General features: G+C 26.5%; 3 protein-coding genes across 6 annotated transcripts in view; 1 reads left to right on the forward strand and 2 right to left on the reverse strand.

Moving 5' to 3' along the window:
- Positions 1–832, forward strand: part of LOC126894956 (mitoferrin-1) — an 8,713-nt gene extending 7,881 nt beyond the window's left edge. Inside the window, exon 4 of the mRNA XM_050666334.1 lies at positions 333–832. Within this exon, the coding sequence (XP_050522291.1) occupies positions 333–659 (327 nt within the window). The 3' untranslated portion in view covers positions 660–832. The remainder of the gene's footprint in view (positions 1–332) is intronic.
- A 5,172-nt stretch (positions 833–6,004) lies between these two features.
- LOC126894958 (uncharacterized) lies at positions 6,005–8,601 on the reverse strand. Of its 2 annotated transcripts, none has more exons than XM_050666336.1 (3): positions 7,877–8,601; positions 6,828–7,092; positions 6,005–6,563 (listed from the first exon to the last, which is right to left on the reverse strand). In XM_050666336.1, exons 1-3 carry the CDS (start codon positions 8,045–8,047, stop codon positions 6,172–6,174), a joined length of 828 nt encoding a protein of 275 aa, XP_050522293.1. In that variant the 5' UTR covers positions 8,048–8,601; the 3' UTR covers positions 6,005–6,171. The 2 variants fall into 2 exon arrangements, with proteins under 2 accessions (XP_050522293.1, XP_050522294.1); XM_050666337.1 differs by having other exon boundaries at positions 6,011–6,545.
- A 137-nt stretch (positions 8,602–8,738) lies between these two features.
- LOC126894951 (TWiK family of potassium channels protein 18-like) lies at positions 8,739–24,516 on the reverse strand. Of its 3 annotated transcripts, XM_050666323.1 has the most exons (8): positions 24,002–24,509; positions 16,781–17,086; positions 16,372–16,619; positions 14,635–14,782; positions 11,070–11,272; positions 10,444–10,752; positions 9,601–9,681; positions 8,739–9,114 (listed from the first exon to the last, which is right to left on the reverse strand). In XM_050666323.1, exons 1-8 carry the CDS (start codon positions 24,039–24,041, stop codon positions 8,941–8,943), a joined length of 1,509 nt encoding a protein of 502 aa, XP_050522280.1. In that variant the 5' UTR covers positions 24,042–24,509; the 3' UTR covers positions 8,739–8,940. The 3 variants fall into 3 exon arrangements, with proteins under 3 accessions (XP_050522280.1, XP_050522281.1, XP_050522282.1); XM_050666325.1 differs by lacking the exons at positions 8,739–9,114; positions 9,601–9,681 and adding an exon at positions 9,743–9,907 and having other exon boundaries at positions 24,002–24,516; XM_050666324.1 differs by lacking the exons at positions 14,635–14,782; positions 16,372–16,619; positions 16,781–17,086; positions 24,002–24,509 and adding exons at positions 11,732–12,032; positions 12,199–13,243.
- Between the last annotated feature and the right edge of the window lie 102 nt (positions 24,517–24,618).

Consider the following 24,618-nt stretch of genomic DNA (forward strand, 5'->3'; position numbering starts at 1 on the left):
TTTTTTTTTTTAAGTTGTTTTTTACTATTTTGTAATGTTGAGTTATTTTTCTAAATTTCTAAAGTTGAGAGGGTTTTCAAATTTTTGGCAACGATGACCTAATTTCGATTGAAATCGGGTTCTTCTAACATATTGATAGCTGAGAATTGTTATGAACAGACTTAATAAAAACCCAACCTTTTCAACTTAGCATTGAAGCTAAAAGATAAATATCAGACATGAACAAATTTTTGGTTTTACTTGTTTAAAAATTTTGTATATTTATATAAATTTGTATTATAAGTCAATCAATATTGCCAAAAATGATTTTAATCATGATTTTATTTTTACAGGTGAAAGTAAAAGGAGTTTTTAGAGCTGTAGCAACAGTATATTCACTTGGAGGGGCTAGTGGATTTTTTAGAGGCATGGTAGCTCGTATACTATATCAAATGCCATCGACTGCAATTTCATGGACAACTTATGAATTTTTCAAATTTGTTTTAATCAAAAAATCCAAAATAACTGATGATCGACCTAGTCCCCCACCACCGCCTCCACCGCCCACAAATGTGGGAAATGAAATAATTATGACAAAAACAAATGTACGGTGTGATTTACCTGTTACAATTTATAGTCACTATAGTGTAAGAGATGATGGATCTGGTCACCCATTCTAAGTTTGTAATGATGGCCTTACCAAGTTTAACACTGAGTAATGGACGGATGTTAGTTTTTAAAAATATACAAATTGTTTTTTTTTTTAATTTTACTATTTTTTTTGTTTTGTAATTTGTTATAAATTACTCCCCTTGTTGTGTTTCCCAAGTTATTAAATATATTGTTCCGGGTATTCAGTATTAAACTACAATAATATAAATAAGTATGTTGGAACTTAAATAAAAATTTATAAAAGAATAAATAGTGTAAACTTGAAATGCTATATGTGAGCATATAACTTATACAAATATATTTGAAATTGTCTGGTGATAAAAAATAATTTTCAACTTTAAATTAATATTGTATTATTTAACAATACTTCTTAAAAAAAGCTTCTATAGTCCTTTTAATAATAACTTTTTTAAGCCAACCAATAATAATTATTGTGTAAAAAAATATTTTTTTAATAATTCTGAGTATAAATAATTTTGTTATTAAGAACAAATGTTTAGGATTTCCATTTAATTTTAGTGTACTGTTACCCAAATAATTATACATCATATATTTATTTTTGTAAATGTATTTATTTATTTGGTTGAAAACATCAAAATAACATATTTTATTTAACAACTTATTTTTTTTACAAAAATTAGTACTTCAGAAAATATTTAGTTACGTCTGTTAACTTAATATAATTTAATTCCCTTTACTTTGACTAATTATTATTTATATATGGAAGTACACTGTCAAAAGTACTCACGAATAAGATATTTTTACTCTAAATAGTGAAAATGTTACTCACTTAAAAGTTAAAATTAAACTTCATCTTTTAATGTTCAATCATTTTTAACATTTTTTTCTGCTCAAAAAAATTTTTTTTATGTCCTAAAAATTATTTTTAATTTCACAAAAAGAAAGTCAAATGTCATTGATTTATTTATTTATATATATATATATATGTATAAATGCTTGACAAATATGGACTAGTTAATTTTAATTTACCATACATTTACTCGATTCATATAAATACGGCTGATATACTCATATATCTTAATATATGGATTATGGTATAGGTTATAGTTATTTCATAAATTTAATGTTGTTGTAAGTGTCTTGATTTTCTTTTATTTCATATTTGATTTAATTTATGTAAAAAATTTACCTATCAAAGAAAAAATTACATTTTTAAAATATAAGGGTTCTTAATGAATATTTACTTTTTTAAATTATTATTATTTTAGAATACAAGTTATATGTATAAAACATGTTGAAATGTCTTTTTGTCTGTGATATGTTTCATTTATTAATGATGTATTTTTTTTTGTTATTTAGTATATTTTGTTATTATAACGATGTTCACTTTGGAGGAAAGTAATATCATTATGTTAACACTTAAAGTAATATAAAATAATTTTATTTTTGTATTAAAAAAAATAGCGATTATAATTTAATAATGAAAAATAATTTTAAATTAACTATGAACAACTTTTATGTACTGAATATATTATGATATTTCAATTGTTTAACTTAATAATATTCATTATTTCATGTACATCACTGATATCAATCAAAACTCTTTACATTTAAGAATCAAACGGTCTTCTTTAATAATATTTTAAAAAATGAACTCTAGAAATGTAATATATGTAATACACTATTCTCTTGTAGCTTGCTAAGACAAGTTGACGAAGAACATCAAATTACAAGTCAAGGACAATAACACAAATTATTATTATTATATATTTATTGGATTGCACATTGTAAATAATGAAACCTTTTTATAATAATGACTATGATGGTTCAAAAAACTAGCAGACAGTACGTGTTAGTATTTTTTTTAAATATCATATTTATTTCAATAGTGTTACCACATCCTTCGATTGTCTTGTTAAAATATTTGTAATTATTATGTTTCTCGTTATAAAATTGTTATTTGCAACAAAAAAACTGTATTTTTTTTATTAAATTACAGTAATAAATAAAATAAAACAATAGAAATGTGTTTTTGTAAGATAATATTAAATTTTTTAATGCAATTTAATTTTAGTTATTATATATTTTTTATTTGCTGTAGTATTATGGTTATGCCATTATATCATAAGCTATTGCTTTTTTTTATAATAATATAAAAAAAGGTTTATGCATTATCTACATACCTATAATATCTTATAAAAATTATAGGTCCTATAATTTTAATAGAAAATATACCACTAATGCAAAAATCTTAACTCTAATAGTAAAATCTTAAAAATAACGATTTTTAGAAAGTACACTAATTTCCTGCGAGAGAATTTCACTTGTACTTTGACATAAACCCAACCTATAGGTACGCTTTTGTATACAATCATATAAACATATAACATAAACTAGTTAGCAATTAGATTAATACATTTTTGTCCAAATAAATCATGCTCGTATTAAGACATTATCGGATTTGGAGTCTATATTTAATTTGAGGCTTCTAAATCGCATACTAATATTAAAAAAGTTATTACTGAAAAAAAATGTATATCTTGGAAGCAATCTGTAGACTATTGAACTAAATTAAAATATCGTACGCATTATGCGTCATTCATATCCTTGTTATAAGTATAAGTTGATCACTGTTACTTATTAATTTCTTTTTATTAATAGATTATAATGTCCTTATTATAAAAAGATTTTGAGAAATAGTGATAATTATGACATCTTATTCAAAGTACTTATAGTACCTCACTATGTTCCGTTAATTTAAGTATTTTTTTACAACAATAAATATAAGAAAAGAAAAAACATCTTCGCTTATAATTTATGGGTTCCCAAACCACTCCATAATACTTAACAAGAAAAGGCGAAATAATCAATGATCTGATGTCTGAAAATTATCAGATAACCCTCTTTTTCCATGAAAAATTCCTAAATATTAAAATTATATGTCGAGTTAAAACGCAGATAAATTTCATCTTATCTGCGTTTAAAACATAAGCCAGGTTGACACTCTTCATGAACCAAAATTATTTTACTTTAATATTTTCTTTTAGAATAAAATTATATTTCGTTTACACTTTTTTATGCTATCATACTGATTTCCATTAAATGTAATATAGCGTCATAAAAAAAAATTACATATTTACCAAATACAATAATTGATATATAGTCGAGAAGCACTATTCCACTCAGTGAGGTCAGAAATATTACCCCATGAAAATTACAAAGTATTGTTTCTATTACTAGTTCAATTGTGTGCAAATATTAAAATACTATGACTTTTAAGTTCACAAGATTCAAAAAATAGTAACAAATTGAACAGTGGATGGATTAATTTTTAATATTTACCAACAATAATCAATCAAATAACTTTTTAGTTTTTTATGATATATTTACATAGTTTATTACTGATTTTAAAACATTTAAATGAACCAGTTTTTGTTAGTGTACCGGTTCTTAAAAACAAATAATTTGAGGTGCCAGTTAGGTTCTTTATTTTCTTTGTCAGAAATAGTTATGAATTGGTTCTCAAAGTTTTTTTAGCTTCGATGCGAAGCTGAGAAGGTATTAATTTTACTATGATGTGTTTTTATTTATTTATTTATTTTTTTTGTGTCTGAAACCACTTTTTCTCAGTTCTCATCGAACCGATTTCTTGTGGGAAATGGGGAAAATCTCCAAAAAAATTATAAATTTAAAAATCGCTAATTTTCGAACATTTTTCAATTTTTTTTACTTAAAACGGCCATTACATTTGTTATGTTTTTTTTATAAATCTGACGCTTTACCTGCCCCCATAGGGAGGGATTCAAAATTACAGCTTTTTCAACATAACTTTTGAAAGTGTTCCGGAAATACTGACACTTTTATATATACCTCAAATTAAAGCTAATGTAATATACTTTATTATAGAAAAAAAAAAAAATTTCGGTCTTTATTTTGTCTTCATGGTGAAAATGGCTATAGTATGCTATATTTGTGTTAAAATTCACGATTTTATATTTTACATTTTCAACTTTATATTTCTGTAATTTTTCGAAAAATGTATAGATCAATACAATTTTTTTTTATGAGAAATAATATTTATATACTTCTTTTATTCAACATACTTTTTTTTTAAATCGGACCATTTCCCTTAATACAGAGGGATTCAAAACTTAAAAATGCATATAGGAAGTAGAACTTTTTTAACTTAATTTTTGAAAATGTTCCGGAAATATTGACACTTTTATATATATCTTAAATAAAATTTTTTTTTAATTAAACACTATCTACAGATTTGCATCCAAGCGTTTTTTATGATTGTGATTATAATCACTGTCAGATATCATCTATACTGAACCCAACTATACCACGTTCTCACTGTGCCGTGACCCCACTGTGCTGGGTTTTTTTATTTAAAAAAAAAAACTGTAATTGATAAATTAAACAAAAATATTGTCGGCGAACATAAAGGCAGGTAGTTCGGGCCGGTTGCCAACTGCCTAGCGTGAAGTCGGAGGGGATCGGTGCTATCTGACAGGCTGAGAGGACATAAGGGTTGCCTGTATTTTCAATGACATTCAATCGCAAGAACCAAGTCAAGGAAGTCGTAGCAGTTATCCCTTTTCAATTCTTATTTATTTTTTTATGTAAATTATTTCCTTAAATAAAGTATCTCAGTTTGTCTTGATTATTCACAAAATAAGTAAGTTTGTTTTTGTTGCATAGAATAAAATTGTCAACAATAGACAAATTTGTAATAATATTGATTTAGGGTCAATACGAGTAACATTTAGATCTATTCTAAATAAAAACTAACTGCAATAACCCAGTTGCGTTAGGCATAATTCACGTAACCGGAAATAAGTGATTAAATAATGGTGTCTACTCTCCGCGAGGAGACGTCACTATGTTTTAACCCTTATTTCCGTCTTCTAGTCATCGTTGCCAGCGCACTGCGGTGGTCGATTTACGTCTAGGGCACTAGTACAAGACGGTGCCCTATTGTTATCTGCCGTCGGCACTCTGTGGATACCACGACACGTTTAAGGGCACTGGCGCAAGGCGAGTGCTCTATCGTTCTTTTAGTAAGCGTTGTCGGTGCTCTGCGGTGGTCGATTTACGTCTAGGGCACTCGTACAAGACGGTGCCCTATTGTTATCTGCCGTCGGTACTCTGCGGATACCACGACACGTTGAGGGCTATTTGCGCAACATTCGAAAATAAAGCTACATGACGTAACGCGTATAGTATTACTTGTTTAACCAGCGTAGGCTACACATGCAGTTAGGTTATAACGACATTTGATACATTCTACACTCTGTGATATTTTAAAAATTACAATGCACTCACGAGTATTAACAATATTGTTAGTTACGCTAGTTGTATTATCTTCCCATTGATAATATAGTGATTACACAATGATGCCGTCACGTGTTTCATGAATAAATATCAATATATGGTAAAGCCGTTATCATTTTTATTTTTCCCAAAACCAATTATAAATATAATTGATTAATTACTCATAGTTAAATAAAATAAAACATTTTTTTCAAATTATGAAGATCTCATTTTGCCAAGTTCTTAGTATACACCTTTCATGGCGTCGAACAAATTTTTTGAATAATCTTTGTAGCCGCCTTGATGATGGCTCGCTGCAGCTGCTTGTTGCACGTAGTTTGAGTAGTCACCGGACATATCAGCTGCTTGAAGAGGTGCAAAAGCTGCGGCAGGTGCTGCCATTGCATTTGTCACTAAATTACCCAATCCTTGCCCGTTACGGCAGAACCGTAACATAGCTAAAGCGGCTGGTAATAACATAATACCAAGGACCATAATTTTCTTAATTATCATGACGGCTATCAGAATAGGTACGAGCAAAGCTTTGATAAATATGAACTTGAATGTAGCCAACAATGGAAACAGCAATGCCAATTTTTTGTGTTTACCGCCACGACCTGTAATGTGGTAAACCACTGTAAACATATAAAATACCAAAAATAACCAAACGCTTTTTATCAAAGTATAATGGCTTAAAACATTGTGCAACACGGGTTAAAAGCTTGAGTATATAATCTAATTAATTTTATATTTGAGTTAAAATTAATTTAATTAAAGTAAAAAGAGAGTTGAATAATTATCGTGATGAATTTTTATTACATAATAGATTTATTTTAACAATAAAATTTTAATATTAACAAATATTTGTTTTAATAAATTTTTAAGTATGAGCGACTTACTTTCGTTTACTACTTGAAGCACATCGTCTTCATTTACTAAAGAAATTTGTGGAAAATCTTTTGACCATCTTGGTAAAGGTACTAAAATTCCATGATCACCACTATAGTTGCCCATTTTACCAATCACTGACACTAATTGACTCCAAAAACCTACATTTTTTGATGATCGTGATTCGTCTATATCAAATTTTTGAGAAATATAAGCAGAACTATTGTCAAATTTTAATTTGACAAAACGTATCATACCACTTTCATTTTCTAAATCCTAAAATAAAATTTTTATTTCAAACGTTGTCTTAATGAAAACATAAAATATTTCTATCTGTAAATGTATATATATATATCGATTCATTTATTCAAAATCGTTTTTTGAATTTACTCGTTACAAAAAAAATATGTTATCATAAAACATTCTTAAATGAAATTGATTTAATTATTTTTTTAATTAATGAACAACCTGGACTAGTTAATATTATCAACTATTTATTAAATTATCTTAATTGGTAAACATGATAGTATTGATGAATTATTTTTAAATAATACATACAATTTAACAGAAAAATGTATTGCGCGCTTTTATCACCGACTAGTGATTAAATAAGTAATTACAGATAAATTAAAATAAGGATTTGTTTTTAATCACACCACAATTGCCTTAAAGCAATTTACTTTAAAACCTTCCAACGAACATTTTCATTTAGAACATTTGAATTTTTTGTTTATTTCAATTAATAATCCTTAAGTATCCACACCTTAAAACAGGTAATAGTGAGATTATTATTTTTATTTAATATTTAAACTAGTATAAAATATACTATTTTATAACATATCATATAACACAAATATCAAGAATGTAATCATACATTATATGAAATTAAACTAATTCAAAACTTGCGATTTAGTTTAGATTTGTTGAAGTAGATATATATATAAGTATTATCCTATTCGGTTATTTGTTTTTGTGTAATCATAGTAATTCCTTAATATTATATTTTATCATGGAATGTTTTACGTTATAAACATATCAACAGTACTATTTGAATACTCACATTGAATTTGAATAAATTCTCTGGATGTTCACTAGCTTCATTAAGCGTTTCTAATATAACTTTTCCAACACATTCTTGTTTAGTCAAATTAGTTCGCTCACAAGAGTCAAAGACAAAGGATTCGACAGTCAACATAAGCATCATCATCGGAATAAACTTAAAGGGAAACATATTAAATATTGTAGGGTTATGTGTACGTCTTGAACCGAATCTGTCTTAGAACTAAGTCCGTCGAATCGATCGATTAACCCATTTAAACAATATATATTTATTCATTATACACCTGGCAATGAGGATTGGTCGTCTCGATGTTGAATGATACAGCGAAGATAGAAATATCTTCTCAAGTGTAGCATGGAGATGCAGGTGGATCAAATTAATGAAAACCAAAATATGCTTCTATAGAAAAATATATAATCATAGTATGATTAAAAAAAAAAATACGGTTTATAAATTAGCGACTCATTTTATGTCTCAACAAAAAATTGTACTAGTTTAGTCCGTCATTCATAATGTGACTTTAGAAACTGTAGTTTCTAAAAAAATTATAAAAAACATTTGGCGTTTAATATTTTTGGAATATAGCTTTTTCATTTACCTTTTTTTATTTTCTTAGCTCTCCCTACAGTATTCTTTCAATTTTTTTTTATTTTTTTCTAATTACCAAATCATAGAAACCATAAACATCTATTAAAAACTATCATTATATTTTATAAATCTAGTTAAAAACACACTCGTATAAATTTTAAAATGTGGCATTAAAAATATTTTCAATTTCCAAACATTCAAATTTTTTATAAATCTCTATTAAACTGTAATTGAATAATTTTTAGGCAACATAAATCACATTTTTTACAAACAATTATGTACAATTCAGATTTTTTTTAAGAAAATAATCATGCACTTTAATATACAAAAAATTTATAACATACATCTCTTACGGAAATGGAATCAAAATAATAATTGCGAAGTTATTATTTACAAATATCTAGTTATATAATCTAAATTATCCAAAGATGTCTTTTATGTTCTATTGGCCAAAATTTGTTTTGTTTTTATTGAATTTATGATTCATTAGAGACATCTTTTGATTTTTTATCATCAGCTGTTTTGGTTTCATCATCTACATAAGCAGTTACATCATCGTCGTTGATAGCATTCTCATCCGAAGGTATACCAAGTCCAATTGTTGCACTTATCTTAGCTGTTGCTTGTCGAAATGAATTTTGTAATTTTTCCTGAAAGAAACCAAAATTACATCAATATTTTTTTATGGCTGCACAATGTACAGGTACACGGATTCGTAAAAAATACTATACTAAATATAACTTTTAAAGAACTAACACATTTATTCATATACTACTAGATCAAATGATCGTTCCTAAACTATTCAATTCAAATTATTTAAACCAACAGAATAAAACTTAAAAAATATCCTATTAAAGTAGGAAAACCATTTTATTTTTTCGTGTACATATTGTATCCATAAGAAAGCAATGTCATCGTTAGAAATTTTTTGTTTTCTTAGTTAAAAAAAATTAACACCAAGTTTATCTAAGTAGTATTTTATCATAAGGATTTAATTTATTAATTTTATTTAATTAGTGTTATTCTTAAATTAAATTAATTTAAAATACAATTTTTGCAGTTAGTTAACTGGACACAAATTGATCGCCATCCGTTATTTATATTAATTTTTACAAGATGTATGTTTAGCGTTTTACCTGAACAACGTTGATGCACATAGAAGTTAACGCAAGTCCAAATACCAAATACACAATTGAGATAATCATAACCAGTTGATTCTAAAAATATACATTTATGTTAATAAAACACTATAATTTTAAGTATTTATTGTAACAAAAAGAATATAATACAGAGAACCATTTTTCTTGCAGTACACTAGACGTGCATCTAAATTCATTTTCAAATTAATGATTTTTGATTCATTGAATTATTAAAAATATATTATCTGTTTTAAAATGACTACCCAGACTGATTAAAAGTCATGCTTCTTAGATTTTTGGAATACTAAAAAATAATAGTTCTTTTTAAAAATTATCTCTCAATTATTCAATTAAAATGTGAAAAAAAATGTAACTACCCATTGATTCATTTTATAAGAAATGAACTAGACTACAAAACATTTTCACTGGGCAACATAAGTGTGTAGTCCCCTAGTTCACTAGTTTAAAATTACACTTAATTGAAATTAAAAATTATAGGCATACTTTATGTGCGTATAATTTTAAGATTTTTTGAGGTATGCTATTTATTGTATATAACTTTAAAAGTTCAATTTTAAAAACAATTATATAAAACTGAGGGATTTCAACTCAAATTTTACTAAGCATACATTACAATGAAATCAGTAAAACATTAAGATTAATATTTAATTTTCCTTAAAATGAGAGCAATTTTTTAAAAGAGTACAAAAGTCTATAATTTTGAAAAATATAAAAAATATAAGATTTAAACTGAACGTCCTTTATTATTCGTAGTCGTAATAGTAACTGTTGTTCATTACACAAACAACTTGTTGGTTTAAATCACAAACATATGCTTACCTTAGGAACAAAATCTCCAAAACCAATTGTGGACATTGATATGAAGACGAAGTAAAATGCTTGAAGGAAAGTCCATCCTTCTTCAAACCAGAAAACAATAGCCCCTATAAAAATATAAATCAATAGGATAATGAATGCCACTGATACCGGCAAGTTAAATTCATCATCGACTTCATAGGAGCTCAATGCTGGTGTGCTTGGTGATGTTGGAGGGAACCCAGTCTGCCCTTCTGGTTCTCCATTAAATAATGTACTCGGTCTGCGAAATTTTGTTATATCATATACCATTTGTACACCTTTCATTACCTCCTAAAAATTTGTTTTTTGTTTATTTAAAATACTAATTATAAAAGATTACAATTTTATGCAATATGCTGTATAAAAATAAAACCTAAGTTATACTGTTAAGTTAAAAAATGCTACAGATAAATTCGTAAAACCGCTACAATTTGAATATATCGTGTGAAATATAATATTTTTATAGAAACAGATACATAAAGTGTTAAAAGTAATTTTATTTGCCTATTAGGAAGAATTCTATTGAGTTTTGACGACATTATACACATTTTTGACTTAAAAAATGATATTTCAAAAGGCATATGATCCAGTACTGTTAGTGTACATACTTGAACACCAGCAGTTTTACGAACTTTTCGACAGCTACCAGTATAATAAAGTCGTCGAACAAGTGCCCAGATGAACTTAATGCCCCTGGTAAACATTTTACCGAAGTCGGCCAATAGAATCAAAAATATCGGTATGCCAAATATTGCGTATACAATAGTGATAAGTCGACCAGTGTTAGTTGACGGAACTATGTGACCATATCCTGAAAAAAATTGAACAATATTGTTTTAAATAAAATTAAATCTAGTTAATTGTATCAAATATCAGATTTTTATGATTTTATTGGAGCATTGAACCATTATTACATAANTTGTTTTAAATAAAATTAAATCTAGTTAATTGTATCAAATATCAGATTTTTATGATTTTATTGGAGCATTGAACCATTATTACATAATCATAAAAATATTTGTCAATAGTATAGCACATATTTTATATGAGTTGAATGTACTTTATTTTTTATTGTTCGTAATAGCGTAACAAGTTAAGTTGAATATCAGCTTATCAATATTTAAAAGTATCGCAGAAGTTGAATATAAAGATTTCCTGTAGCCAGAACACTATTATGTTTTACCATAAACATAATAAAATCATTTTTTACTGTTGTGTTAAATTTGCATTTCTTAAACTCTAATAAATTATTACTCTTAGTACAAGTTACCTATAGTTGTCACCACCGTGAAAGAATAAATAGCCGAGTTTACAAAGTTCCATGAACTTCGACCACTGTACGTGGTAGTACCGGCTTCAAAAGCGTCATGGAGCTGTTCTTCAAACTCAATAAGCTTTTTTCGTGCTACCTGTTTCCACTGATCCTCACCCATTCTTCGGCTATCGGTCCAGAGACCATCAAGAAAATCACGCTTCACACGTTTGACACCACACTTGTAAAAGGTTTCGAAGGCACCTTCTGTGTAACGAAACACCAAACCACCCACTCCACACATAATAATCAGTATCACCTAGAGGCAAGCACACAGATGGCAAAGAGTCATTTGACATGAGCTTCTGAGATGATCTGAGAAGAGTGTGTTACATTAAAATTGTTAAACTAAGACAATATTAAGTAACACATTATATCATGAATATATTATGTTATAAAACAGTAAGATAACTTCAACGCCTAACCGTTTCTACGAAGCATTTATGGGCCATTCTCCAGATGGAATTCCACTCTTCATCATACTCCATTCGAAACGAACGCCATTGATCCACCAGTCTCGGTTTATCCGATTTAATTAATAATTCTCGTTCTTTAGAAGGTTTTTTCTTCTTTTTTTTTCTTTTTCTTAAACCGTCGTCTCCTCGAACCGACTCCAGTAATGTTTTTTCTGAACTCCAAAACCCGTCGGTTTCGTAGTCCGTGTAACAACTTTCCCCGTCGCTTTTTTTTTCCATGTTCATCAAATCTTATTGCGAATGTTCAATTTAAAATTAATCTTACATTTTTTATAGTAATTTATATAAAACTCGCGAACATCGTCTTAGTACAACGAAATCATATTGTACACAAAAGTATAGTAAAGCAAAGATGGCGGTGTGCACAAACGCCTGGGTCCAATGGTATAAATAGATTAGAGTTAAATTTAACCACATGTCTCTAGAGTAGCTGTTTCGCAACCAACTGAATCCACAAAAATAGTAAAAAAAAACATGACGAATTTTTGTATTACTCAGAGTATTACCATTGTTTTCTCAAATCACTTTATCAATTACCGAGCATTGAGTTGGAAAAGCCCCAAAGAAAAAAATATAACAAAACAAAACTTGAGTAAATTGTATACCAGTAAAATATCGTCATAATTCACAGCACACATGGTTAAGAGCATATACAAGTACGGGAAAACATACTTAATCGATTTTTGTGGTTATAATAATTGTTTCATGTTTACCATCTGTCTTTTATTAGTGTTGTAAACGTTACATTGTAGTATAGTTTGCCATTAATGATAATATTATAATATTGTTTGGAAATATCAAATTACATTGCTAAATACAATGTTATTTATTTTCACTGTATGTTTCTGTGGTATTTTTTACAGAGGAATGGTAGGCTTTTGCCTCTCCCTTGACAAAAAAATGCGTACTGTTAATTTCGCAAGACATCCATGAAAATCAAATTGATGTGAAATACAATCAATCATAAGTGATTTTAGAATTTTTGTTATTACTTAAACGTATTTTATTATTCTACCTTAAATTATTTGAATATACAATTGGGGAATATACAAATAGATAACTAATGTTGTTATCAATTATCGGTAAAAAATTAAATATTATATGTTATGGATGTCCATTTGTAACAAAGCATAGCAATTGCGAAGAATTGCGTTTTTATAATTTGAAAAATGAAAATATTAAAATAATTAAAATTTTTTTATTATAGATTAAAAAGTTATAAGAAAACAAAATTGTTTAGAATTTTTTTTTTTTATCATATTATCTAATTGAAATATGTGATTCCTTTTTAAGAGAATTATAGTTAAGGAAAGGAAAGGATCCCGGAAATATAAAAAAATGAATTATTTAACTAAATAATACTGTTTGCAAGCTAAAATAACATAATATAAAAATAACAACACCCGCGTATCACACTCCAACCATCGCTAAAAAATATTAATAACTTAAAGTAATGGTTATTGTTGTCAAAAAGTTATTTTCTTAATTAGATCATTTTTTATTTTATAAGGTAGTTAAATATGTAAGTTGTTATTAAAAAAAATTAATTTGGTACTCTTGTCAGGGATAAGGTATGGATCAAAAAATATTTAACCATTTACGAATCGAGAATTAAAAAAAAGTACTCAACAAAGCAAAAAAAATGTGTTCAAGATTATTATTATTTTAGAAGAAATTCAGTGGTCAATGATCAACCGCTGTAGAGAGTATAAAAGCAGTTTTAAAATGTTATGTTCACAAAATATATTACTGGTTAGAGCCAAATTTAGAATATACTTTCACGAGAGGTTAGAAATACGTATACATACAATGTTATTTATTTATTATGAACCACTTACTTAATGGAAAAATAAAAATAATATTGAAAATTTTATTTATTTTCTTTTAGATACGTGTTTTTTAGAATTTATTTATCATGAACCATTTTTTATGTTCATCTCTTATACATTACACGAGTGTGAACTTTATTTTTTTAAATGGCAACATACATAGTTAACTGATTTTACTTAATACATGATGATCTAGTTAAGGAATTGACTGATCGATAACAACTTTGGACTTGTATTTCGGAAGTTACGACAGTACTACAATTGCAACAATTTACTATACAACTCGTATAGTATTAGCTGTAGGTGACACGCGGTTGTCGTTATTTTTATCACTAATCATTTCCAGGCCGCACTTTTCTTTTCACATGAGAGTATAAGAGTTTCAATAACATCTATAATACTGGCCCAAAAAGTGTTATCGACAGGTCATTTTCTTAACTGAATCATTATCTATTAAAATTAAAAATATCATTAACACGCAGGATATTTAATGATGTGGTCACCATAGAAAATATATTATTATATCACAAATAATAAATAATTGTTTATTCTTTACCTATTGTTGTAAAAATAGTCCCACAGAAAAATACAGCATTCAAATAATTCCACTCTTTTGGAAGGCTTGATACATCTTTTTCATATAAAGCGATAAATGTTGTAGCTTTTTCAATGGTTGCTGGAGTTAATCTTGTGTTTCCCATCAACTAAAATAAATATACAAAATTTATCGTTAACTTAGTTAAGCTTTGTTATACGTATGTCAAAAAAAAAAATTGGCTATAAATTTTGTTTACATATTTTTTGATTATATGCCAAAACTTCCGTGCAATGTTGAATTTTCTTAATGTTTTATGGATATAATATTTTCTTTATACGCCCAGAGAAAAACCTCGATCTATATAATAAATTCATTGTCCAATTTAATAAATATATCATTACTATTGAAACTATGATATATTTATCAATATGATAATTTTTTTTCTTGTCTTGAACAATAATTATTTTTAAGAATAATTATTTTGTTCGTATTAATAAAACATTATCATAAACCCTTGATAAAATTTCTCTATCAAAATTGATTGAGGTTTTTCTTTGGGTGTAAAAATTAAAGTGTTATGAAAAGTTATTCAAGAGAATAAAATTATTTTGTTTTGAATAATAGTTGTTAGCAATTATGTTTATTTTATTAAGTATCTATTACCTAAATTTCAATGAAAAAAAAATTGCTATTGTAAAAAAAATGTAGCTATAAAAATCTTCAATATTTTTTGTAAGCCCATGTTTGAAATTAACAATTTTTTAATACTATTTGATATCTTAGTGTTACTCAGTATACAATACGCCGACGTTAATATTTATTTGATTTTTATTAGTGACTAAAATGAGACATCCCATTTAGTAATCTATAGGATATCTAAAATGTAAATTTAAATCTCAACGGAGTATCTATAGCTACTTTTTAGTAATAAAACTTTGTGATTTTAAATAAAAGTTTTACAATTTTACATTTCAATAAGTATGTCTTTATGAAGTGTAATTGTTATATAAAGATAAAAAATAATTATATTTAAATGATCATTTTTATGATATTTATAAAAAGTAAACCCTGTTTCCTCATTTATTTTTATCAGTTTTAATAAAATAAATAAAACTTAAATAACCTTTAAATAATCTATATTTGTATAGTTAGGTAGATGTTCCAGTGGTATTAGGGGTAAGTTTTAAGAATATAGAATAATGCGTACTGTTAAAATGAAGGTTTTTGAATTCATCATGCTGCACCCGTATTATTTTTATTATTTATAGTAACTCATATTATATTATAATTTATTACAGTTGATCATATATACGACTTTGTATAACTGATATTAGAACGTCTGTGTGACTTCCATTTGATAACCTATGGAATGCACTTTGGGACATCCTGAGTTATTGAGGATCACATAGTTATCTCAGAGACTCTCATAGGTAATAGAATGTAACATCCACACCTCCCAAAACGATATCATTACTACGACGTCTTTAAGGTGAATTTTTGTGCATAGGATATGTTACTATTGCTTTTTTTACATTGTCGAATTTATATTATCTTATCGTTATTTCTCATAATGTCTAAACAAGTGACCATATTAAAAGTACTAAAATAATTATTTGTACTAAATATCTATTGCATGATAAATTAAACCAGAAAAAGTTATGTATACATGGAGATTTTATATTTGTCGTAATAATATCTCATTTAAAAAATAAAATTGGCAATTGTATATTTAAATATATCTTAACTAGGACTTACGAGGGATATATTTTTTATAAGATCATATCTTGCTTCGCTTAAAGTTTTAGGATGTGTATTTTTAGGTTTTCCTTCAATAGCTTGAAACATTAATGCACCGAGACAACAATAACCTGCAGCTATGAAGAGTAAAAAAAAATGGGTAAGCCACATTCTTGACCATTCTCTAATTTTATCATACAGCCAAAACACAGCTCGTTCACCAAAACTTAACCTTGATTTAGCTGTATTTACAATGTCTTTGAAACCTACAAAAATTACAACGTTCTATAAACAAACATACTACTTTGGTTGTGTTTTTTTAGGATTTAAATTTAAGCTTATATACAATTAAAATGTAAGTATTCACGATTATAAGACTTCAAAATTATTTATTATGAATCATGAGAATTATTATACAATGTCTTACCTTCTAACTGTTTGAAAAAAAAGTCAGTAGCTTTATTTGATGTATATGCCTGATATAATTGAGGTGAAAAACCAGTTGGTATAGTTGGATCAGTAATTGGAGTCATAGGTAAGCCAGGAGTTGCCGGATAAAATTGGAAACCTGGTCTAGGTAGTGGGTCAGGTGTTATCTTTAGAGACATTGCACTTCGGGACAATTTTCGAGCCGGTGGTTTCGGTACATCAAGTTGTGGGGTACTAGAAACTGGATTCGGCGCCGTTTCCTTCGAGTATTCATTTTCTTCAGGTTTATCAGGAACGACCATAACTGTAAGTATTCAAATAATTGTTAGTATTGAAATCAATTTGTATTTTTTACTACTGAATCACGTGTTTAAAACAATAAAAAGTAATTATTTAACTTTTAAAATTAAAATACACTATTATGTATATTAATTTGTAACATTAATAATTGTGAAAACGCTTTTAAAAATTTAACCACACTTCAAAGTTAACCTAATAAAGTTTAAAATCAGAATTTAATCGATATATTTTGTAAAAAAAATTTATATACGCGCCTGTTACACCTCTAATTACGACCTAATATTAATCAATATACCTATCATATAACATCTCCCTTATTAGAACATAAATAACTTTATTATTAATATTGTTAATTATTTGGAATAAGCCCAGAAATAAATAAATAATACATTTTACATCCCCTCTCGATGAACCCTGCAAAGCTGATCAGTCTTCACCAAATAACGCTACTGGATTTTAAAGTTCCATTAGTAACAATTGCCGAAGAATCTATTTTACATTGATAAAAAATCAAATACATTGGCAACTAGGATTTCATATATTGGGTTAGTTTTTTTGTTAGTGACACAAAAAATCTCAGGGGATGCGATGGCACATTCTGCCCCCACTCATGGCGTTACTGTCATATATTAAAAAAAAACAATCGACGTAGATTAACTAATTTACTAGATATAAGAAAAACAAAATATTTCAATTCCTAGGCCAGAGTTAAACAATAATTTTTTTATGTGAAAGTATTTTTTCATTTAATACAATGTGTAAATAATTAGAATTCAGAATTAAAAACCCAGACTATATTATACTGTATTGATCAGTGTTTTTGATAATGTAATTATACAGAGTGTTTAATAATAAGAAAACAGGTCAATCATTACAAACAACGAGAACAATAGAAACACGTTTCCTTACTTATTGTACACTCTATATATTACAGCGTTCTAATTATAATAAAGAATTTTTTTGGTGTATGGAGTTTTGTAGTTGTACATACAATTGTGTTGTAAATCCAAAGGCTTTTAATTTGATAGCATAGACTCGTGTATAATAGCAACAAGAGTGTTTTTCTGCCCTTGACTAGCCTACCTAAATTAAATTAAGCCAGTTACAATTGACACATAATAAAGAAAACGGCAATTTACTTAGGATCTAGAACTTAGTGTATATAATATAAAACAATGTTTATTCAACTAAATAAGCAGATAACAATAACATCCAGGGGCGTAACAATAGGGAACAAAGGGGTTGATTACCTTTTTAAAATTAAATCATTCGGTGAACAATATTTTTCTAAATACTTCTGTTGGTCAAAATAATTTTTATATATATATTTTTCTATTAAAAATATTATTTCACTACGCCCCTGATAACACCTACTTATTATTAAAGATATGATTTGAATAATAACTCAAACTGGAAATATTACTTTATAAAATATAATATTATAATATAATACTTAATTATAAAATATATGAATGGATTTTATAAATATTTTAAAAATTGTTTTTAAAATGAGCCGTCATTTGTAAAAAAGACTCAAGTATGTTTTCAAAAAATACATCAGTAGTATTTAAAAACTATTTTATGAGAACATTTTGGAAATATTTCAAATCGATTATAAAGGCTGAACTTTACCTAACTGACAACTCTTTTATAACTTTCAATACAATTAACATTTCGTTGTGATTTTTAATTTTAATAATATTTGCCTAAAAGTGGGTATGTAATGCGGGTGGTTAAAACTCCAACTGGTGTATATTTATATCACATACTCTTTTTGCCCTACATACCAACTCTATGTATAAAAATTTTTGTAACTCAATAATTACTCGTCCTAAAATTTCGATCGATCCATTAATCATTTTTATAAGAAAAGTGCTGAAATCTGGATTTTCTAATATTTAAAAACATTTTTTTATTATTTTTATTATTAAAAACAAATAATAAGAAGTATGATTTTAACGTAATTAAAGAATGCAAAAATTATTTTAAAAAATGATCACAACGAAATCTTAATTGTATGAAATGCTATAAGAGTCTAATCTATTTTTTTATATTTTATTATTTTTATATGATATTGGTACAATATGTTATGTTACGGTAACTATTGTTTTATGGTTAAATAAAATACTTGAGAAAATATTTTTATGTCCTTCATCACAGCATTTCTTAAGTGTCATTTTTAGAAAAACTTTTTAGTACTTTAAATGTTTTTTATGATGTATTATATTTATTATAGTGCTGTATAAAGTAAAATTATCTTTCACGAAGAATGCATATTATTAAGTTGTTTCTTAGCATAAATAATAAATGAATAATTTCTTGTAATATTTAATACATGTAGAATTACATGACTACAAAACTTACAAAATCGATATCTGGATAAAATATTTTGTTTTTTAACAAACTCTTAATGTTTTCTCAAAAATACATTTTTACTTCGACAAATTATTCATAATTATTTTGAAAACTATTTACGAAAAGAATGATGCTATCGATCGTTTTTTGAATAGGAAAAAACTCGAGGTTTTACTGTAAAAACAGACTTCTTTTTTAGAAATTGAATTGAATTAAATAAATGACAAGGACATACTTTTAGTTAACGAAATAATTGGAGTTCTATAATAAATAAAAGCTCACTTTGATTGTTATGTATATAATATAATTATTTATTATCAAATTATTTATAATGTATTTAAAATTATTAATACACATACGTTTTTTCTTAACTATTTCTAAACTAAAACATATCAAAACATTAAAATTATTAATGGAAATAATTGTATTTATTGTCATAAATATAGATATACCTAAATTTTGTAAGTTACGATTTTTTCTTTAAAAGGGAAAATTTGTAGTGTTAAGTATCATTTCATTAAACTAGTGTACATTTATAATACATTTTTATTGATAATATTGTACAAATGTAAACTCACTTATTTCTTGCAAAAGTTTCAAATCATAATCAATTATATTAATAACTAAAATACAATATTATTTAGTTTTTGTCTGAATGTGAATCGAAATTGATCATTAAAGAATCAAAATCTTTTCATAAAGAAAAATTCTATTTTCCAATATTTCGCTTCTATCGCTCGAGGACGAAGTTTAAACTCTGCTCGCCGAAACGACTTTTTTTGCATTTTTTATCTACGATGCGAAGCTGAGAAGATATTAATTTTACTATGATGCGTTTTTTTTATGTGTTTCTTTCAATGATACGTTAAAAGATCACAAATTGTATTTACTTGAAGAAATTGCCTTTGAAAAATGAAAAATTTTCCCTCGTTTCCTGTAAAAGGGACAAATCTTCGAAAAAATTACAATTTTTAAAATGTGCTATAGTTTTTTTCTTTTAAGAGGAAAACAAAATTCAAAGTTTATTTGATTTTTATTTCATTTAGATAAAATAAGTCCAATGACTATCTAAGACCCCATCACTGTAGTCTTTTTTGTGATAAGGAATTTCTTAATCAATTGAAATGTTTTACTATATATATATTTTTTTTTGTCTTTCATTCATTTTTCTCAGCTCTCACTTGACCAATTTTTTATCAACGATGCGTCAAATGATCACAACTAGTGTCTAGTTGTAAATGTTTCTTTTAAAAATTGAAAACAAATTTCCCTTTTACTAAATAAAAAGTTGCTTAACCAAACACTGTCCCATGACCCTACTGTACTACCGCTTTTTTTTATATATAAAGTTTTACTAAGTGTTAGTTTTTATTAGTTAATTTTATTTTTAATGAATAATTATGAATGAAAAATGAATGATTTATGACGACATTTAAAGAACTATAAAATTGTTACTGATATTTTTATGACACTTTTTTTTTAAAAAATTACCTAATACTAATAATTAGCTGAATTTAACATTATTATCATCATAAAAATAATATTTCTGACATTATTATCATATTTTACTTACCAAATTATATATTCGACAAACTTTTATTCCCTAAGGCGTACATTTATACATTAAACGTAAAAATTAAATTTTTACCATTAGCTTAATATACACTTAGTAGTTTATTTATAAAAGTACAACTGTTTTTCTAAAAATTATCCCTTATAAAGTTTTATTGGCCTATCTTCTATTAGCGGAAAAAGATGAATAAAAATAGAATTGAGGAAATATGTGTTTAAATCTTTTCTCTGTAGATTTTTGTTTTTTATCGTGTAAATCATTTAAAAATATTAGTTTACATAGACCGATTCGTTACATTAACTTAGCTATTAACTCATTTTAAGTTTTTTTATTAGGTCAAACAGTTTCTCTCTTTTAAGATTTCCATGATTAAGTTTAATAATGTACCGTCTCAAAAGTTCTATTTGTGAGTAGTAAAAATTGTATTTATATATATTTTATACTATTTTTTTTAAATAAATATTTATGAAATACTATTAGCATGTTAGATTTTTTTTTTTTTTGATTCATACAAATATTTGTTAAATTTCAAAAGTTATATAAATTAAAAAAAAAATTTAGTTAATTTCCCATTCCATTTTTATTCAAAATTCCCCTCAGTACTCTCTCAATTTAAATGAGACATAAAATTTCAAATACTTTATATTCGTGATATTTTTTATTAGCTATTGCAATAAAAAAAATAATCTGATTTATACACACTCAAGTTGAAACCTTACGCCATAAAACAGCAATATTACATTGTTCTACCAAAAAAGTATAAGTTCGATTTTAAACAAACATATGTGTTCATTTAAAAAATGATCGAAAAGTTTGATTTATATATTTTAAAATATTTCCATAGAAAGTTCGTAACATTACTATATATTTTGAATTGAAGAAGATCATCTTGCTCGGTTCTTTCTTCTTTTTTCGATGAGAAATCGTAATATCATTAACATTTATATAATATTACAAAAGGATTAATTATACTCTTACTAAGTTAGCAATAAATGGTTGTATTTCAATCTTTGTTACTAACGAGATGTTTTCACAAAGAAGTTTCTTATTATTTCTTTAACTTATTGCTAAGTTTTTTAATATAATTTTATATAAATTTAAAATATTTCATAAGAAATTCAACGGTAAATCAGTCACCCAATATAAACAGTCATTGTGTGATAAAGAAATGACAAACGTTTTATGTTTTGAAAAAACATTTGCGGATTGTTCTAATATTAAGAAATTCATTGATTATTTAATAATTTTGTATTTGAATTTGAATTCCCTTGTTGCTTTGAATTTGGTATATTTATTGTTTTTAATAAATTATTAAACTACCGAGCCACAGGTAAGATCTCTAGAGAAATTTAATGTGTATCCAGGATAGAAATAAATAAACGATGTTTGCGTTATTTGAGATGAATAAAATGAAAGTTTCCCTAAGGAAATCCACTTTATCTGTTATTTTCATACAACAATATATGTCTCATTACTAATTTCATAAAAAATTACAAATCTTTTTTTAAAACACAGCACTATCTAGAATTTTGAATTGATACTCCAAAAAGAAATATTAATTAATTTTGCGAAAATCAATCGGTTCTTATGGAATGTTTACTTTTGATGTTACTTATAACTGTTAATGTTTATATTAAATGTAATTTAATCAAATTAAATGTAATTAAGTTCAAGGCATATGAATAGCAAGTGTAAATGGAATATAACTTTAGGGTGTTTCAAATTACTGTATAGATTTAACAAGAAATAAAAAAAAGTTTAATACATATATAAGTACATAATGAAAATATATACGCCTTTTAGAAGTTTTAACACATTTATATTTTTACTTATTTCTAATGAATTTAATGTGTTTTATTTGTTTGTTTAGTGTTTATTAAATCCAACACCGGACACGATAAGAAGAAGAAGATTTCCATATTTCATTGTACAAAATAATAATATTTTTTTTTAATTTATGTACAAACTTTGGAACAGCTCACATTGTTAAACTTATAAAAAATATAAATTACCACTCAAATAGTTATGACCACTAGCTGTTAGCTAATAAGGTAGGTTTCAAGATAATACATTTTAAAAACTTGAATGAAAAACGCATTGCTAAATGCGTTAAAATGTTATTTATTTATCATTTAGTAATCGCATTAAAATTAATAAATACTAAGACAATAATATATACACATCAAATTTTGGCTATACGTATGCTTCAAAATAAGAGAAATTTATTAGACAATTTAATATAACAAATATGAAACGTTTTATAGTTATTTCTATAGTTAAACCTGATTTTAAAATTAAAATACACTAAAAATTGAATCAAACGAATGTTCTAGCTGTTCATAAATTATTCAACCTACGTAATATTTTTTTAGCATTCTAATTCACTTTTGTTTTTATATTAACTGCTAAATATTTCAAATGAAGAATTTATAAAATTATTACTATAAATATATTTCTTGATATCTGATATTGTTGAATTATTTTCTTTATATTTATGGTACTAATTTTATTTTTATACATTTTATGTAAACATATATAGTAAAATTGAGAAAATCAAGTGCCTAATTTATCTAAATTAAGCCATAGAAAAGTCTATTTTAGATGATTCGTTTGAAAATGGTTAATAAAATTGTTTTCTATTAAAAATTATTGTCATCGAATACAATTCACCATGTTTAATATAACTCGTGTATATTTAAATATTTTTTACGTAATAAGAGGTCTTAGTAATCGAGTATTGGCCAAAAAATAAAAGAGACTGATTTTAATTTAATAGATACTATAATTGATTGCCAGCAAGAAATTTAGAATATGAAAAATTCATAAAACACAGTGATTTTTCATACAGAAATTATCGTTTGGAAACACATGTTGGACTTTTACACTTGATTTTGTTTTCACAGGGTAAAGTGAGCACACCGTGTGTACCTCGAAATTGGCAGCGTCTAATTCATGGAAACAGAAAATGGACTAAAGTTCAGAAACTCTTACCGTCGTTTATGATGGTCGTCACGCTCAGTTGTGTTTGCATTGCATAAACAGTAACGACTCTTGCGGGTCAACGCGAACCGATTACCAGCGTTTGGCGCGAGTGATGAACAGTAACGATATCAATGGACAGGACAGGTATTGACACGGCGTTATTCACTAAAACGTCGTCATGCACCAGAACGGAGAATCTTTGTCGTGACACAAGTTCAAGGCGACCAACCGATCGGCAGATACACGCAATCAGGGCTGTCGACTACCCGCGGTTGGAGTCGCACTGAGGGATTTGTTGATGATTTTCCTTTTTTTTTTTTGGTCCACTTGTTCATTCCTAGTTCTGTTCTCTTTCTAATTCATAGAATTTTTTTCATCTCGCTCCCTCTAGTCGCTTGTCATCGTTTCCGAACTGCAGAGGTGGTTCCCAAGTTAGAACTACGGGCCAGCCAGCAAACAGCATGCCCCGCTGTTGTCTATTTTGTGTGTATGTTGTTCAAACGTTTGCCAGTCAACTGGCCGATAACTAATTGGTACCGCACTCGTCCAAGCGTCACTTCTAAAAATATGTGTGTGTGTTCCACCGTCGTCATCTAAATGTTGTCACAATGTGATCACCACACTTA

The sequence above is a fragment of the Daktulosphaira vitifoliae genome, unplaced genomic scaffold (genome assembly GCF_025091365.1).
Source record: "Daktulosphaira vitifoliae isolate Bord-2020 unplaced genomic scaffold, ASM2509136v1 Scaffold_1, whole genome shotgun sequence".
NCBI classification, from domain to species: Eukaryota; Metazoa; Arthropoda; class Insecta; order Hemiptera; family Phylloxeridae; genus Daktulosphaira; species Daktulosphaira vitifoliae.

What these genes read in the sequence shown, in the direction of transcription:
- LOC126894958 (XM_050666336.1), bottom strand. Translation starts at nt 8,047, where the DNA reads ATGTTTCCCTTTAAGTTTATTCCGATGATGATGCTTATGTTGACTGTC. An exon ending in AGAATTTATTCAAATTCAAT is followed by an intron (nt 7,093 to 7,876) that starts GTGAGTATTCAA and finishes ATTTTATTTTAG; the next exon opens with GATTTAGAAAATGAAAGTGG. An exon ending in GCTTCAAGTAGTAAACGAAA is followed by an intron (nt 6,564 to 6,827) that starts GTAAGTCGCTCA and finishes ATATGTTTACAG; the next exon opens with TGGTTTACCACATTACAGGT.
- LOC126894951 (XM_050666323.1), bottom strand. Translation starts at nt 24,041, where the DNA reads ATGCAAACACAACTGAGCGTGACGACCATCATAAACGACG. An exon ending in TTATAAAAAATATATCCCTC is followed by an intron (nt 14,783 to 16,371) that starts GTAAGTCCTAGT and finishes TATTTATTTTAG; the next exon opens with TTGATGGGAAACACAAGATT. An exon ending in GTAAAACTGCTGGTGTTCAA is followed by an intron (nt 10,753 to 11,069) that starts GTATGTACACTA and finishes ACAAATTTTTAG; the next exon opens with GAGGTAATGAAAGGTGTACA.